The 14,352-nt window shown below is 43.1% G+C and overlaps 1 protein-coding gene across 1 annotated transcript in view; it reads left to right on the top strand.

Annotated features, from left to right (window-relative positions):
* SDHAF3 (succinate dehydrogenase complex assembly factor 3) overlaps positions 1-13,210 on the top strand; it is a 55,280-nt gene extending 42,070 nt beyond the window's left edge. Inside the window, exon 3 of the mRNA XM_069729363.1 lies at positions 12,705-13,210. Coding sequence (XP_069585464.1) covers positions 12,705-12,908 — 204 coding nt within the window. The 3' untranslated portion in view covers positions 12,909-13,210. The remainder of the gene's footprint in view (positions 1-12,704) is intronic.
* Positions 13,211-14,352: the final 1,142 nt, after the last annotated feature.

A 14,352-nucleotide genomic window follows, 5' to 3' on the forward strand; every position in this document is an offset into this window, starting at 1 on the left:
AACTCTTTAAATTTGATTTTATTATCTTTTCCAGCCTGATAAGCATCAATAATCCTTCTTAGACGCTCCTCAGAAGTCTCCTTTATTCTTCCGGTGATTCACTTCCACAGACATGTTTTAGATAAATCCCTGCTGTTTAAATAAAACAGGTCGCCTACTCACACCTGATTGTCATCCCATTGATTGAAAACACAAACTGACTCTAATTTCACTTTACTGCGAATCCTAAAGGTTTAAAAAAAAAAAAGAGTAAAATCCTAATATTTTGTCTCAGATTTGGTTCTCTTTATCTAATTTTATGAAGTGTAAAAATCTGATGACGTTTTAGCTCAAATTTAGGAAGAAATGTCGAATATTTTGAAGGGTTCAGAAACTTTAAAAGACCACTGTACGGGAATAATAAAATTAATTTTGTTATAGCATTCTATTAAAAAAATACAGGAATGGCACGGAGCAGGTATTACATATTTTTATTAATTAACTTTTCTACCTAATTGAAGGAATAAAAAAAGTTCCCAGTTTGTGATCTTGCAGTCATGTGCGGATGGGACTGTTACCTTATAAGCCACTCAGATCCGGAGTATTGCAATAAGTTAATATTTCGTGTCACCTGAATTGGAGACTTGTATTGTATCTTCCAGCACAGATAAAATTCAATAACCGACTCCTACAGGTTTCATTGTATCCTGACCTTTAAAGCAGAAAACCGCACAAGCAGTCCGTCTCCTTTGTATCAACTCCATCATTGTGCGCGAGCAGCAAATCCCGAAAATCGCTTCCAATGAGTCTATATTATGTCCCGTAATGCCTGAAGCCGGCAATTCTCTGACTGCGCCTTGTACCTTCCCGCTCGGCACGGGGGGTTTATTAAATCACAATCCATCGATTCTTTCTAGTTTTAACCAGTTTCTCCCAGAAAAAAAGGAAAAATAAAATCGAGTTGTGAGTCTCTTGTCTACCTAAAAACTTGCTTCTTTGTAGCAAAGATCTTAAAAGGAACCTGCCAGGACATTTTTACTACTGAAGCTTGAGATTACGGCTGTATAGGGTCTAGTGCTACAATAAAAATGATACCTGTTTTGTAGGAATCCGATGTGCCAGTGCTGAGATATCCACCTTTGGTGCCACATGCAAATTAATTATTTTGGAAGCACTTTGGTTGCGTCGACAGGCTCCCAACGCTTTTCCAACACATGTGGCTTGAAAGCTCGATTTCTCAACTGTGGCACATCGTATTACTATAAGACCATATCACTTTTATTGTTATACTAGAATCTATACAGCTGTACTGCTAGTTTTAGTAGCAAAATTTTCTTGAGATGTTCCCCTTTAAGGTGTTTTTATGTATGTAAAGCTGAAAGGGAACCTGACAGCCCATAGTTTGAACAGCATGTATCAAGCTTTATCATTTCAGCCATGGATCATATACTCTGAAATGCTGCGGTCGGCCATGCCGAATGGATGACTAGTCCAATAAAGCAAGTCCCCGGCTGCTTCTCCCCTTGGGTGATAGGTCTTTCTCTATGTGTGTGACCTGTCACTCAAAGGGAACAAGGGAGGAGAATCCACCGGGGATCAGCCTTTTGGGCTAGTCACCCTTGCGGCAGGGTCCACCGTCCCCCACACCGTACTGTTTCAGAGTAAAACATACCTGGCTGAAATGACGGAGACGGTGTCTTGACACGTTCTGCCCGTGGTTTGTATCAGCTGTCGAGTTCCCTTTAATTAATGGATTTTGGACAGAAGCCATGATGCATATGTGATCAGAGCCTAATACAGCATGCTTATTAATGAGGTTATTGTCTACATCCTTGGTGGTCTAAGGCGATAAAAAACGTTCATTGTTGGTCCAACTTAGTGAGGAGGTTATGTTCTGCATCCCTTGTCTTCTAGAGCAATAAAAGGGTTCATTTCAGATTTTTAGAATAATGACAGAGATAGCTGAACACTGGTGCAAACCCCTTAATGTCAGCAGCCTTAGAGGTCTAATGCAGTAAAGGGTTTATTTTAAAGGGAACCTGTCGCCAGACTTGTCCCATATGAGATGAGACTAACACTTGTCAGCCCTGATATACAGCATTCTAGTACGCTATATATCTGCCCCCAATCCAGCCTGCAATACCAGGAGAAGAGATTTTATTATACTCCCTTACAGGCAGGTCGGGTCCAACGGTCGTCGCTGTCTTGGCCGAGTGCCATCCTCCTTCTGTGCTTCGTGTGAATGGCGCATCCTATGTCACCCACACATTGTGCTTCTGCGCAGTCATACTTTTCTGGCCTGCCGAGGGCAGAGAAAAGTATTGCAGTGCGCAGGCACAGGCAAAGGTCAAAGAGACCCTCAGGCATTCTCTTTGCGGTATTTTTTGATCTGCCCTGGTCGTGACCGAGAAGTACAACTGCGCAGTAGCGCAATGCTGGGGAGACTGTGTGGATGACGTATGACGCGCCATCATCACGAAGCTAGAACGAAGACGGCATTGCAAGAAGAAGGGAGGCGCCAGACCAAGTCCAGCGATGCCCCTCGGATCCAACGACCCGGATGGTGAGTTTAATAAAAGGTGATGTTTATATTTAAGGATCTCTGGTGTATAAGCACATTGAAGAGGTTAATGTCAGGATCTCTGGTGGTCTGTGACATTGATGGGGTAAATCTTTCATACTTGGCATACAGTCGCTTACTCCAACTTTGTCCTGCAGCTTTCTGAACTCTAATCGTTCAGTTTTAGAGAGTATGACAGATCAATTCGGCCAGGTCAGGGCTTTGTGACTGTGTCACTTACCTACTCAAAATCCCCAGCCTGACTTTTGATTGGCTGGACTGGTGCAACATTATCATTGCGGCGTGACGCACAGATAAAATTGTGCCAGCCAACGAATCAAAAGCCGAGTCTGGGATACATCCCGGAAGGTAACAGATTTGCAGAGCTCCCGTCCAGTGGTCACAGTCAGAGCACTGACTTGGCCGAGTCCCACGAATCAATCTGCCCGACTCTATTCAACTCCCTCTCTTCTTTCCTGTGCTGAATGTAGATATGGGTGCATATAGGGGAAAGAGAGGACTGTGCAGCTGTAGCTAAATGGCTGCACAGTCCTCTACGATCAGGCAGAGTGTTTTAGGGCCTGATCACTACAGAAGGAAGCGTAGGAAGGTTAGGCAAGGTGGTAGCTTCCAAAATGTGGAGCCATATAGTCAGACCGTACTAACCTTTCCGCAGAACGTCAGTAGTGGACATTGGAAGGGGTTGTCCGGACTACAAAACCCTTTTGCATATACCTAAATTAGGTGATGATGAAGGGGATTCCTATTCAAGACCTTTTTCTAATAATAAAATGGACATTAGCTTCAAAGAGCATCTCACACTCTGGAGGACCTGGAATGTCAATACATGGAGCTGACAACATTGATTTGAATAGGCACGGTGTCATTCTTAATTTTTCCTGTTGTGGCGCTGCAGGGTAATTTAACACCCAGATAATTTCAGATCACTTGGGGTCCCAGCAGCAGGAAACTCTTTGAATTATCATATTTTTGCGAGATTCTTCCAACCATAAGGAAATGTCCAAAACGGAGAACCCTAGTGAATAGTTAAGTTTTTTTGGTTCGGTACCAAGAAAACAAAAATGAAATATGTCAGCATTGATTCTGACAAATTGCATTATCCAATTAGATAGGAACAGCCATTAGGATTAAAAGCATTTAAGAGGAAAACAATCCTACACCTCTGTCTGGGCCGTGTTTGTGCTGTTGTCTCGAGGCTGTGATAAAGTGACTTAATTATCCTGAGGGTTATTATGGAGGATGGGCATACGGGCCGCTTTCAGGAGTTTCGTGTGTAATTGCAGAGCGGCTGGCTTCCCGTCATATTTTCTCGGCATGCAGTCATGGTATTACCGATCCACACGGCTTCTTTCTGTTCTTCCAGCTCCCCAGCCTCCTAAGTCAATGGGAACCAATCTGTTCCAAAATGTTTATCACAAAATAAAGTGAAGTAAATGACCCTCCGAGGAATCATCTCTTTTTTTTCCCCATAAAAATCAGATTGGAATAGTGTAGCCAATATGGAAATAAACTCACATTTGTGGCGGAGTATTTAGAATGTTGAGTAGTTTGTCACAGCGGCGGTCTTCCAATGTGCCGTTACCGGCTGTATTCCAAGCCTGGAACGTGAAGACCCCCTGCAAATGTGATATTGAATCAAACATGAAGAAATGCTTGGCAAAGGATCGGGCAGGAGACTGCTACGTAGCTGCGTCTGAAGCGCCTGAAGAACGCCAGTAACGGTGATCACAACCTGTCGATGTGCCAGGGCCGAGGTGCCATCCATTGAATTTATTGGCCACCAAGTAATACTCTCCTTTCGGCCACATGAGTGTTCAGAGATGGTCACTGGTCGAGTGACCGTAGCTAATAAGTTCACCCAATTTTCAGAATCCCGCTAATTACAAACCTTATTAGCATATAAGGATGTAATTAAGGAGCAAGTATATGCAAAGTTCAGCTCTTCATTTGGAAATTTGCCCAGAGGCGTATCTAGCCTTTCCTGCACCCGGGGCAAAGGATCAGTTCGGCGCCCACCCCCCCCCCCCCCCGACAACAGATTTGGACAGTATGGGGGCACAGGTCTGGACAGTATGGGCCATATTGTCCAGATTTGTGCCCCCAAATGTCCAGATTTGTGCCCCCCATACTGTCCTGATTTGTGCCACAGTGCCCCCATACTGTACTGATTTGTTGTGCCCCCTTAATGTCCTGATTCTGAAACCCATCCGCATCCATTCCCCCCGGCCCCCATATCATGATATGTTCCCTCAGTCAGAGCAGCAGTCTTTCATCCAGCTGAGCTGCCAGTGCCTGCCCCTAAAGGTACCTTCACACTCAGCAACTTACCAACGAGAATGACAATGATCCGCGACGTTGCAGCATCCTGGATAGCGATCTCGTTGTGTTTGACACACAGCAGCGATCTGGATCCCGCTGTGATATCACTAGTCGGAGCTAGAAGTCCAGAACTTTATTTGGTCATCAGGTCGGCGTGACTCGTCATGTTTGACAGCAAAAGCAACAATGCCAGCAATGGTTTTACATGGAGCTAACAACCAGCGAGAACGATAAGTGAGTCGCCGTTACGTCACTGGATCGCTCCTGCATCGTTCTGGAGTTGCTGTGTTTGACGTCTCTACAGCGACCTAAACAGCGACGCTCCAGCGATCTAGTTTAGGTCGGCTCGTTGTCGATATCGCTGCAGCGTCGCTGAGTGTGACGGTACCTTTAGGTTTTGCCTTGCTTTCCTAAGCTTCACAGTCGTCAGACTCACATTCTTACAACAGTGAGTCTGACAGACACACACACCCATTTTTTCCGTTGTTGCCCCTGCCCTGGCCGGCGCTGTCATCAAGACACAGTGGATCCCGAAAATATAAGTATCTGCTCCGCCAAAGACTCAGGGCCCCCCTAATACAAGGATCCGCTCTCTCTTCCAGATATACAAGACCCCCATAATGTAGTCATATGCTCCACCAGAGATGCAGGGGACCACATAATACCAGGATCTATTCCTCCAGAGATTGCGGACCCCCTATAATACAAGAATCTGCTCTCCATAGATCAGGACCCTCATATACAGGTTTGCTCTTCCAGAGACCCCCCATGATGTAAGGATCTTGTCCTCCAGAAAAACAATAATCCCCATAATATAAGGATCTGATCCTCCAGAGACACAGGACCCCCATAATACAGGGATCTACTTCTCCGCATACACAGGACCCCTATAATACAAGGCTCTGCTTTTCCATTGTCACAGGGCCCCATAGTACCAGGATCTGATCCTCCAGAGATATAGGGACCCCCATAATACAAGAGGATCTGCTCCTCCAGTCTGACACAGACACCCCCATAGTACAAGCATCTGCTCCTCCAGAGATCAGATCACTGTAAATCTGCTCATCCAGTCCTACACACCCTCCCCCTATGCAGCAGGCAGCTTTCGGTTCGGTTACTCGGTCGGTGTCTGCAAAGTTACTAACTTAGTTCAGACTCTTCAGAGTCAGACTTCAGCTCCACCCAGTCCCCGTGGCCACGGTCTGGAGCACTTACCACTGGCACCGACGACGTCACCGTCCAGCTCTCCACCCACAAACAGCACACAGAGAGTGCGAGTGAGTGACCGGAGTCACTGACCGGCGCTGCGGCGCAACGACCGTGAGTGACGACGAATGAACTGAAGCAGCAGCGGTACGGCAGCCTGTCACACGCTCAGTGACGTCAGCCGCCGCTGGTGCTTCCCTGATGCGGAAGTGCCAGCAGCGGTCAGCGCCTCTCAGCGGTTGTCAGGGGCGCAAGCAGGGACAGGACTCCTCTTGTCACTGAGTGAGTTACTAGTCACAAGGCAAGCGAACCGGGCGGGTAGTAGCGCAGCAGCACGGGGTGGATTATCTCACTGGTCTGTCTGTGGGGGCGGCAGAATGCCGCCGGCGCCGACGAGGAGCCTAGCTTTGAGACATGCAGCCGCAATGCTGCATCATCAGGTGGCCCCGCTGGCGCCCCCTGTCAGCTGCGCCCGGGGCAGATGCCCCGCCTGCCCCCCCCTGGATACGCCACTGAATTTGCCATAGATTTGCTATTTTATTCAGTAGGACAATCCGGCCTTCACTACCAGTGATAACAGTTGGGTCAGTAGGTTCCTATTCATTCTCAGAGGAGCCTCTGAAGGTTGTTGTATCTACTATATTCAGGAGCACAACTCTTCCCAACTTCTCAACTTTCTGCATGCCGGAAGACAGTGCACTCCTGAAGAGTGACAGCTGGGGTTGGTGGAATGGCTATGCTTCTAGCCCAAACTGTTTGCTCTCAAATGCTGCAGACAGGGGCAGCTTTACCTCTTCACTCTCCAGAGGGACACGGCGGTACTGAATCTGGCCGCATTCAACATTCAGGTGACCTTCAGAGCAGCATTTTAAGTTCTGTAGAAAAGAGCTTGTAAATGCTGTGCTTCTTGCAGAGACCAGTCACCCTTGGCAGGATGCAGCCGTGGCTGATAAACTAGGCAACAAGCTGAACAAAATACAGCTCTAGCAAAAATTAAGAGACCACTGCAAAATGTTCAGTTTTTCCGATATTTCTCTTTTTATAAGTATATTTCTGAGTAAAATGTAAATTGTTCTTTTAGTCTATAAATTTCTAACAACATGTCTCTGAATTTCCAAGCAATAAATTCTGTAGTTTTTTTTCTGAAAAGGAGAAATGGTCAAAATTTTTAAAAAAAAACCAGTGCTTTCAGACCTCAAATAATGCAAAGGAAACAAGTCTATAATCATTTAGAAACAACAATACTAATGTTTTAACTCAGGAAGAGTTCAGAAATCAATATTTTGTGGAATAACCATGATTTTTAATCACAGCTTTCATGCGTCTTGCCATGCTTTCCACCAGTCTTTCACACTGCTTCTGGCGCAAAAATGTAAGCAGTTCTTCTTTGTGTGATGGCTTTTGACCATCCATCATCCTCTTGATTACATTCCAGAGGTTTTCAATGGGGTTCAGGTCTGGAGATTGGGCTGCCCATGACAGGGTTTGGATGTGGTGGTCTCTTAATTTTTGCCAGAGCTGTATACCATAATTAAGAATCCCTCTGTTTGTAGCCCTAAATGCCTATTCTGCCGACCAGACTGTCAAATAACATGGTCCTGACTCCCCTATAAAATGTAATAGCACATAATTATGGATTCCAAAAGTAATAATGCCCATAGAGTGCTCCCTTAACAATAATGCCACAGAGTGTCCCTTAAAAGTAATAATGTACACTGAGTGCCCCCCCAAAAATGAAATAATGTTTCCTAAGTGCGCCCCACGTGTTTGCGCTGTCTCGCAGAGATTCAATGAGTGACCCCACCAGACTATAGACTGAAGGCCAATTGCTACTTGAGGCTTTCGAAACAAAGTAGTAGAGCTGGTAGCCCTTGGCTCACTGATCTACTACAGGCTTTGATTGTAATGGCGTGCATTAAACCCCAATATGGTTGAGTGGCGCTCTCTTGGGGATCTGGTCGGGCCTCACCATCTTACTTTGCTTCTACGAGTCCCATTCATTTTTGGCCAAGACTTGTAATGAATGCGGAGGGATTAAGATAGAAGGCCTGTTAGGCTTGTGCCATGAAGACCACCCTTATCTAGACATCACAGAGGGGTATGTCCGCTCTTCTGATCCCCTCTATTAAAGTTCAGACCTGCTCACCACTCTGGCTTAAGATGGCCATAGACTTTAGCTAGCGATCAGCCAAACATTTCTTTGGCCACAATTACCGCTCACTAGCCTCCTTTACACATGCAAACTTGGTTCGACCAGACACCTCTGGTGACGGCTTGTCTCCTGGCGATCAACAATGCCCAATTCTTCTTTGCCCATGACTTTATCTGTTGGGGTGGAATGTGGACCTCCATTCACATTAGATAGTTGGCTGCTCTCACTGGTTTCTTCGGGTTCTGCCATCTTGACTTTAAAATGTATTGGGTCCATGTTTTGTGCAGTCCTCTTGCCAAAGCCGGACCTTCAGCTGGTCCTCGTGGCACGTGAAGTCCCAGCAGCTGGTAAGTATTCAGCTCTAGTACCAGGCTGGCACAGAAAAGAACCGCGAGTCTCCGGCTTCCACTGGCGCTCTACCTACTTAGTGTATGAATTGTGGATGGTCATTACAAGAACGAGTCGGATTGGGGTATGAGCCAGGCAGTGTGACCGCATGCAGGAGGGGGTGACCTGACATTGATGAATGGGTCCTCCGCCATCGTCGGTGAATAGCACCGCACTCCCAGTGTGCACTCAGCGGGCCACCGTCATTCTGCTGGCTACTAATTGCTTTAATTGCTGCCTGAACGATTGCTTTATCTCCATTGATTTCCTGCTTCTGAGTTTTTGGCCTTTACCTCTGGAACGTGAGTGATTCGCAGCCATGATGACCTTCCTCCTAATATTATTCTGTCCCGGCTAACTGATGCTTCTATTGCAATGCCACATTACCTGCAGCTGGAATAACAGTTTTTCCCCCCCTTTTTTTTCAGTATTTCACCAAATTCCAATGCAAAAATGTATGATCTTTAGGGTTTATTATGGAACCATAAAATATAGGTACTTTTTCAACGTTACTACCTTCAGATAATAACCTGTTCGGATCATGTAATGGACACACGGGTGCACGGATCATTACAAGATTACTGTACCTTTAAGAGTCCTCTTCCTGCGTGTCCATCACTTGTCCAGAACGGGTTATTCTCCCCTGACCGATAACAATGAGGGCTCCTGTGGATGGCAGCAAGCAGAGATCTTAAAAGCGAGTGCAATGAGAAAGGATTTTAGGTTAACAAAGTTTCATCTCGGTATACATGAAAAGTTTTCCAATTTTCTAATATACCGTTTATCATTTATAGGGCTTCAGAAGTCACTTCTCTCTTTTTTTTTTAATGGTTTTTTACGATTTTTTTGCACCAAACGCTTCAGAACGGCGCATGAATTTTATGCAAAATCAAAGATGCATTTCATTTTTGTCTCTTTTACCTTTTTTTGCGCCTTTTAGAGGAAATGTTGCATGTACTACTAAAACATTGCAACATTCGCACCTAAAATTTCTGTTGTACATGAAATCACTCCCGGGGGGAACAGGTGTAAATTTGTTCGAGGATATTGCAACTTTTTCAAAATTTGCAATTGATGAATTAGCTAAAAACATCAATAAACTCCAAATATCATTCAGAACGAGAGACATTAAAAAAGAAGCGAAGACTTTAAAAGAGGCGCAAATTAATAGAATTTGGTCTGAAACATAAAGAAGCGAAAAAACACCAAAAAAAAACCAGACAAATAAAAGGCGCAAGTGCAATGAATCCTGTCAATGTTTAGATAGAAACCATATAATTTTTAGTGTCGTTTTGACCACATAATGCTTTACCGGATCTAACTTTCTATTTCCTTGAGCTGCCAAATAATTTATGTAGCACTTTCTCTTTCATACAGACATTTTATGATGCTCTTTTTTGTTGTTGTAAAGAAATGTTTTTTCAAGTTTGGTTTCATTTGTAATGTGAACAAATAAAAAAAAAGTAAACAGTAAGGCTGGTTTCACACTTGCGTTTCAAAACGCATGCGTTTAAAAAAAACGCATGGTGCAAACGCTGCATTTTTTTGACGCATGCGTTTTTGCATGTGGTGACAAAAACGCAGCGTTATGATGCGTTTACATGCGTTTTTTCATGCGTTTGCGTTTTTTAAACGCATGCTGAGAAATGTGTGACAGCTGCCAATCATCAAAATAAAGTAAAAAACCCACTATAAACAGAAATAGTTAGGGGTAGGGTTAGGGGTAGGGATCATAACCCTAAAGGGATCCTAACCCTAACCCTACCCCTAACCTTAAGCCTAAAGGGATCCTAACCCTAAAGGGATTAGGGTTAGGGTTAGGATCCCTTTAGGGGTAGGGTTAGGGTTAGGATCCCTTTAGGGTTAGGGGTAGGGTTAGGGATAGGGTTAGGATCCCGTTAGGGTTAGGATCCCGTTAGGGTTAGGATCCCTTTATCACCTTTATGGTGGGGGGTGGCATATTAGTGTTTTTTTTTTTTTAATAAAAACGCATGCGTTTTTAACGCAAACAAACGCATGTGCTTAAAAACGCATGCGTTTACATAGACATCAATAGTTTTTTTTGCCGCGAAAAAACGCATGCGTTTTTTTGCGACAAAAAAAACGCCACAAAAATTACTACATGTTGCATTTCTGCAAATGAACGCATGCAGAAAAAAAACGCATGCGTTCATAAACACGACCAAACGCGTATACAAAAAAACCCATGCGTTTTTAATGTTAAAGATAGGGAAAAAAAATGCATGCTTTTTTTGCGGTAAAAACGCTGCAGATGAAAACGCAAGTGTGAAACCAGCCTAAAGTTTACAAAGAAAAGTTTTCAAAAAGTGTTTTTTTTTGTATGGTGTTTTCATTCATTTAGTTTTTTTCTAAACTTATTTTTGTATGCATACTACTGTGCAAAAGTTATAGGCAGGTATGTAAAGTAATGTTGCTGCATTCCGACTCTGACACACAGATGATGTGGCCCCGGGATCTGACGCTCTTAGCAGAACGCCAATCGACATGTGAGATGGGATTTGCTGCCTTTAGTTGCTGTACTCAACCTTCTCAGATCGATCTGCCGGCAGTGACAGCCATCTGAGCAGTTACAGAGGGAGAGTGCTCCATCTGTCAGCTCTTCGCTCACCCTCGAGATTCTATGGCACACGGAGTCTAATAATGGCCTCCCTCCGAATCTGCCATAGCCTATTAGATCCTGCTAGAGGTGGGGTCTAACAGGCCTCCTAGACTGTGATAACGCACTGCACTACATAGGCAGCACAGAGTATCGGGACGAATAAATATTATTATTTTTTTAAATTGAAAACAAACAAATCACAGTTTTCCCAATAAAAAAGTGGTTTAAAGTTGGTGTAAGAAACTTTCTTTCAAAAATAAACAGTGCTGCCTTTACTATTGCTCTGACTGCTACCTAATGCTATCCATTACCAGGTTTGTTCCTAGATGGATTCTTCATTTGTAGGTAATAACACATAGTCTCCTTAGAATCCTGCGTCTCTATTTTATGTTTAAATTCTCCATCATTTTCAAGATCTCTGTAAGCTGTCAATGAATGGGAAACACTGATATTTCCATTCCGAGGCTGTAAACCTGCTCATAGCTCATCCTGCTCTCAGCTGAGAAGTTTTACCTGGTCTGCAATGCTCTGTGAGATAAGCGCATCAGCAGATACTGCACAAATCTCTCGTCTGCTACAGTGTATTAATCTAGAGTCCGCATCTCTATAGGAGAGATTGGTGTCGGTCAAACAAATAGGTTCCCTACAAAGGTGCCAAATATCAGAAGGTTTATACAATGTAATCTGAGAGCAGTATGATGTATGGGGCAGAGACCCTGATTCCAGCGATGTGTCACTTACTAGGCTTTGTTTTCCTGTTTCAATACAATCAGTGTTTTATTAGCATGAGATTATCACTACAGGACTAGGTGTCTGGTGCCTCCTGGTCCAACCACGTCCTCAGCACTGATGCATTTTACACAGGAAGCAGCCAATCAAGTGCTGTGGGCGGGGTTATACACAGCTCAGCATTCCGAGCTTTGCTAGATCTGCTGCAGAGAAAACTGTGATTCTATCACAACTGCTGCATCACTGGAATCAGGCTCTCTGCCTTGACATCTGATTACATAGCAAAATCCTGTTGACAGATTCCCTTTAACAAGCTAAAAAGTTGTGGTCTCTGCAATAAGTAGACATTTGGGGTACTGGTTTGTCTCCCAGTTTATCCCTGTCCCATTATAAGATCATAGAGTATCCTGTAAATATAAATAGTGCTGCCATATCGTGCCCAGACAACATTTTCCATTACTCATCCCTCTTTTGCCTCTGGTCCAGACTGGCACCAAGGCTTATTCCAGGAGCGGGTCATTTTTATGCAGTTCCCCCCTCCCGCCATCACATCGGTCATAAATCTTTTTTGACAAAAGTTGAAACAATAACCGGTTGTGCGAGGGACATTTTCACATGTGTATATCTTCCCATGGACTTGGGTAACCGTCTCCATATTTTTGTTTTTCCTGCTCAGATTTTTCATGTTTTTGGCTTATCTAACGTCAAGGGCCCTTTCTTGTATTCCCCAGGGCTATGCCGCGATGCTATGGGAGCAAGCCAAACACGGGATCCAACATTCGGAAGCCAACGGACACTACGGCGTTCCTCTGACGGAAGATAAACTGGACTGGTTCAATGAGGAGCAGATCGGACAATTACATGAACTTATGCAAGAAGCCACAAAGTCCAAAACGCAGTTTGATGTAGATGAAGACACCGGGCAGAAAAGATAAAAAACTTCTGTGACCAGAAACATTTTAATTTAAAAACTCATAATGAGATTTGTTGTTCTCGATGCTTTAATGTATGATAATGAAAAGTTCAGATTCTGGAGACTGATGGAGCAAAGTGAAGAAATGGAACTTGATGGATATCGTACAAAGCAGACGGCTTTTATTCGCTGCTTTCAGTGACACCAACTGTAATGTCTAAAGACCAACAAGCTGCGTCATGTCAGACGATGATGAAGGTGAACGGTTAGAATACAAATGTGTATATGACGTAAAGGACAGAAAATAAAGAAACAAAAGTGAAATTTCTCTTGTGTGAATCGTCATATCCACTTATTCTTCAGAATATTAACATCAGATTGTAATACATAGTCTATTTTAATAATTAAATACGCAAATGCTCAAATTATAATAAAACAATAATACTTTCCTCTATAACACTGTGCCTATATGCAAGAATACAATTATCATAGTGATACTACCTGAAAGAATATAGCTACTATATTACCCCTATGTACAAGAATAGAACTACTATAATACTGCCCCTATGTACAAGAACATAACTACTATAATACTGCCCCTATGTACAAGAATATAACTACTATAATACTGCCCCTATGTACAAGAATATAACTACTATAATACTGCCCCTATGTACAAGAACATAACTACTATAATACTGCCCCTATGTACAAGAATATAACTACTATAATACTGCCCCTATGTACAAGAATATAACTACTATAATACTGCCCCCTATGTACAAGAATATGACTACTATAATACTGCCCCCTATGTACAAGAATATGACTACTATAATACTGCCCCCTATGTACAAGAATATGACTACTATAATACTGCTCCTATGTACAAGAATATAACTACTATAATACTGCCCCTATGTACAAGAATATGACTACTATAATACTGCTCCTATGTACAAGAATATAACTACTATAATACTGCCCCCTATGTACAAGAATATGACTACTATAATACTGCTCCTATGTACAAGAATATAACTACTATAATACTGCTCCCTATGTACAAGAATATAACTACTATAATACTGCCCCTATGTACAAGAATATGACTACTATAATACTGCTCCTATGTACAAGAATATAACTACTATAATACTGCCCCCTATGTACAAGAATATGACTACTATAATACTGCTCCTATGTACAAGAATATAACTACTATAATACTGCTCCCTATGTTCAAGAATATAACTACTATAATACTGCCCCCTATGTACAAGAATATAACTACTATAATACTGCTCCTATGTACAAGAATATAACTACTATAATACTGCTCCTATGTACAAGAATATAACTACTATAATACTGTTCCCTATGTACAAGAATATACCTACTATAATACTGCTCCTGTGTACAAGAATATAACTACTATAATACTGCTCCTATATACAAGAATATAA

The sequence above is a fragment of the Ranitomeya imitator genome, chromosome 6 (genome assembly GCF_032444005.1).
Source record: "Ranitomeya imitator isolate aRanImi1 chromosome 6, aRanImi1.pri, whole genome shotgun sequence".
NCBI classification, from domain to species: Eukaryota; Metazoa; Chordata; class Amphibia; order Anura; family Dendrobatidae; genus Ranitomeya; species Ranitomeya imitator.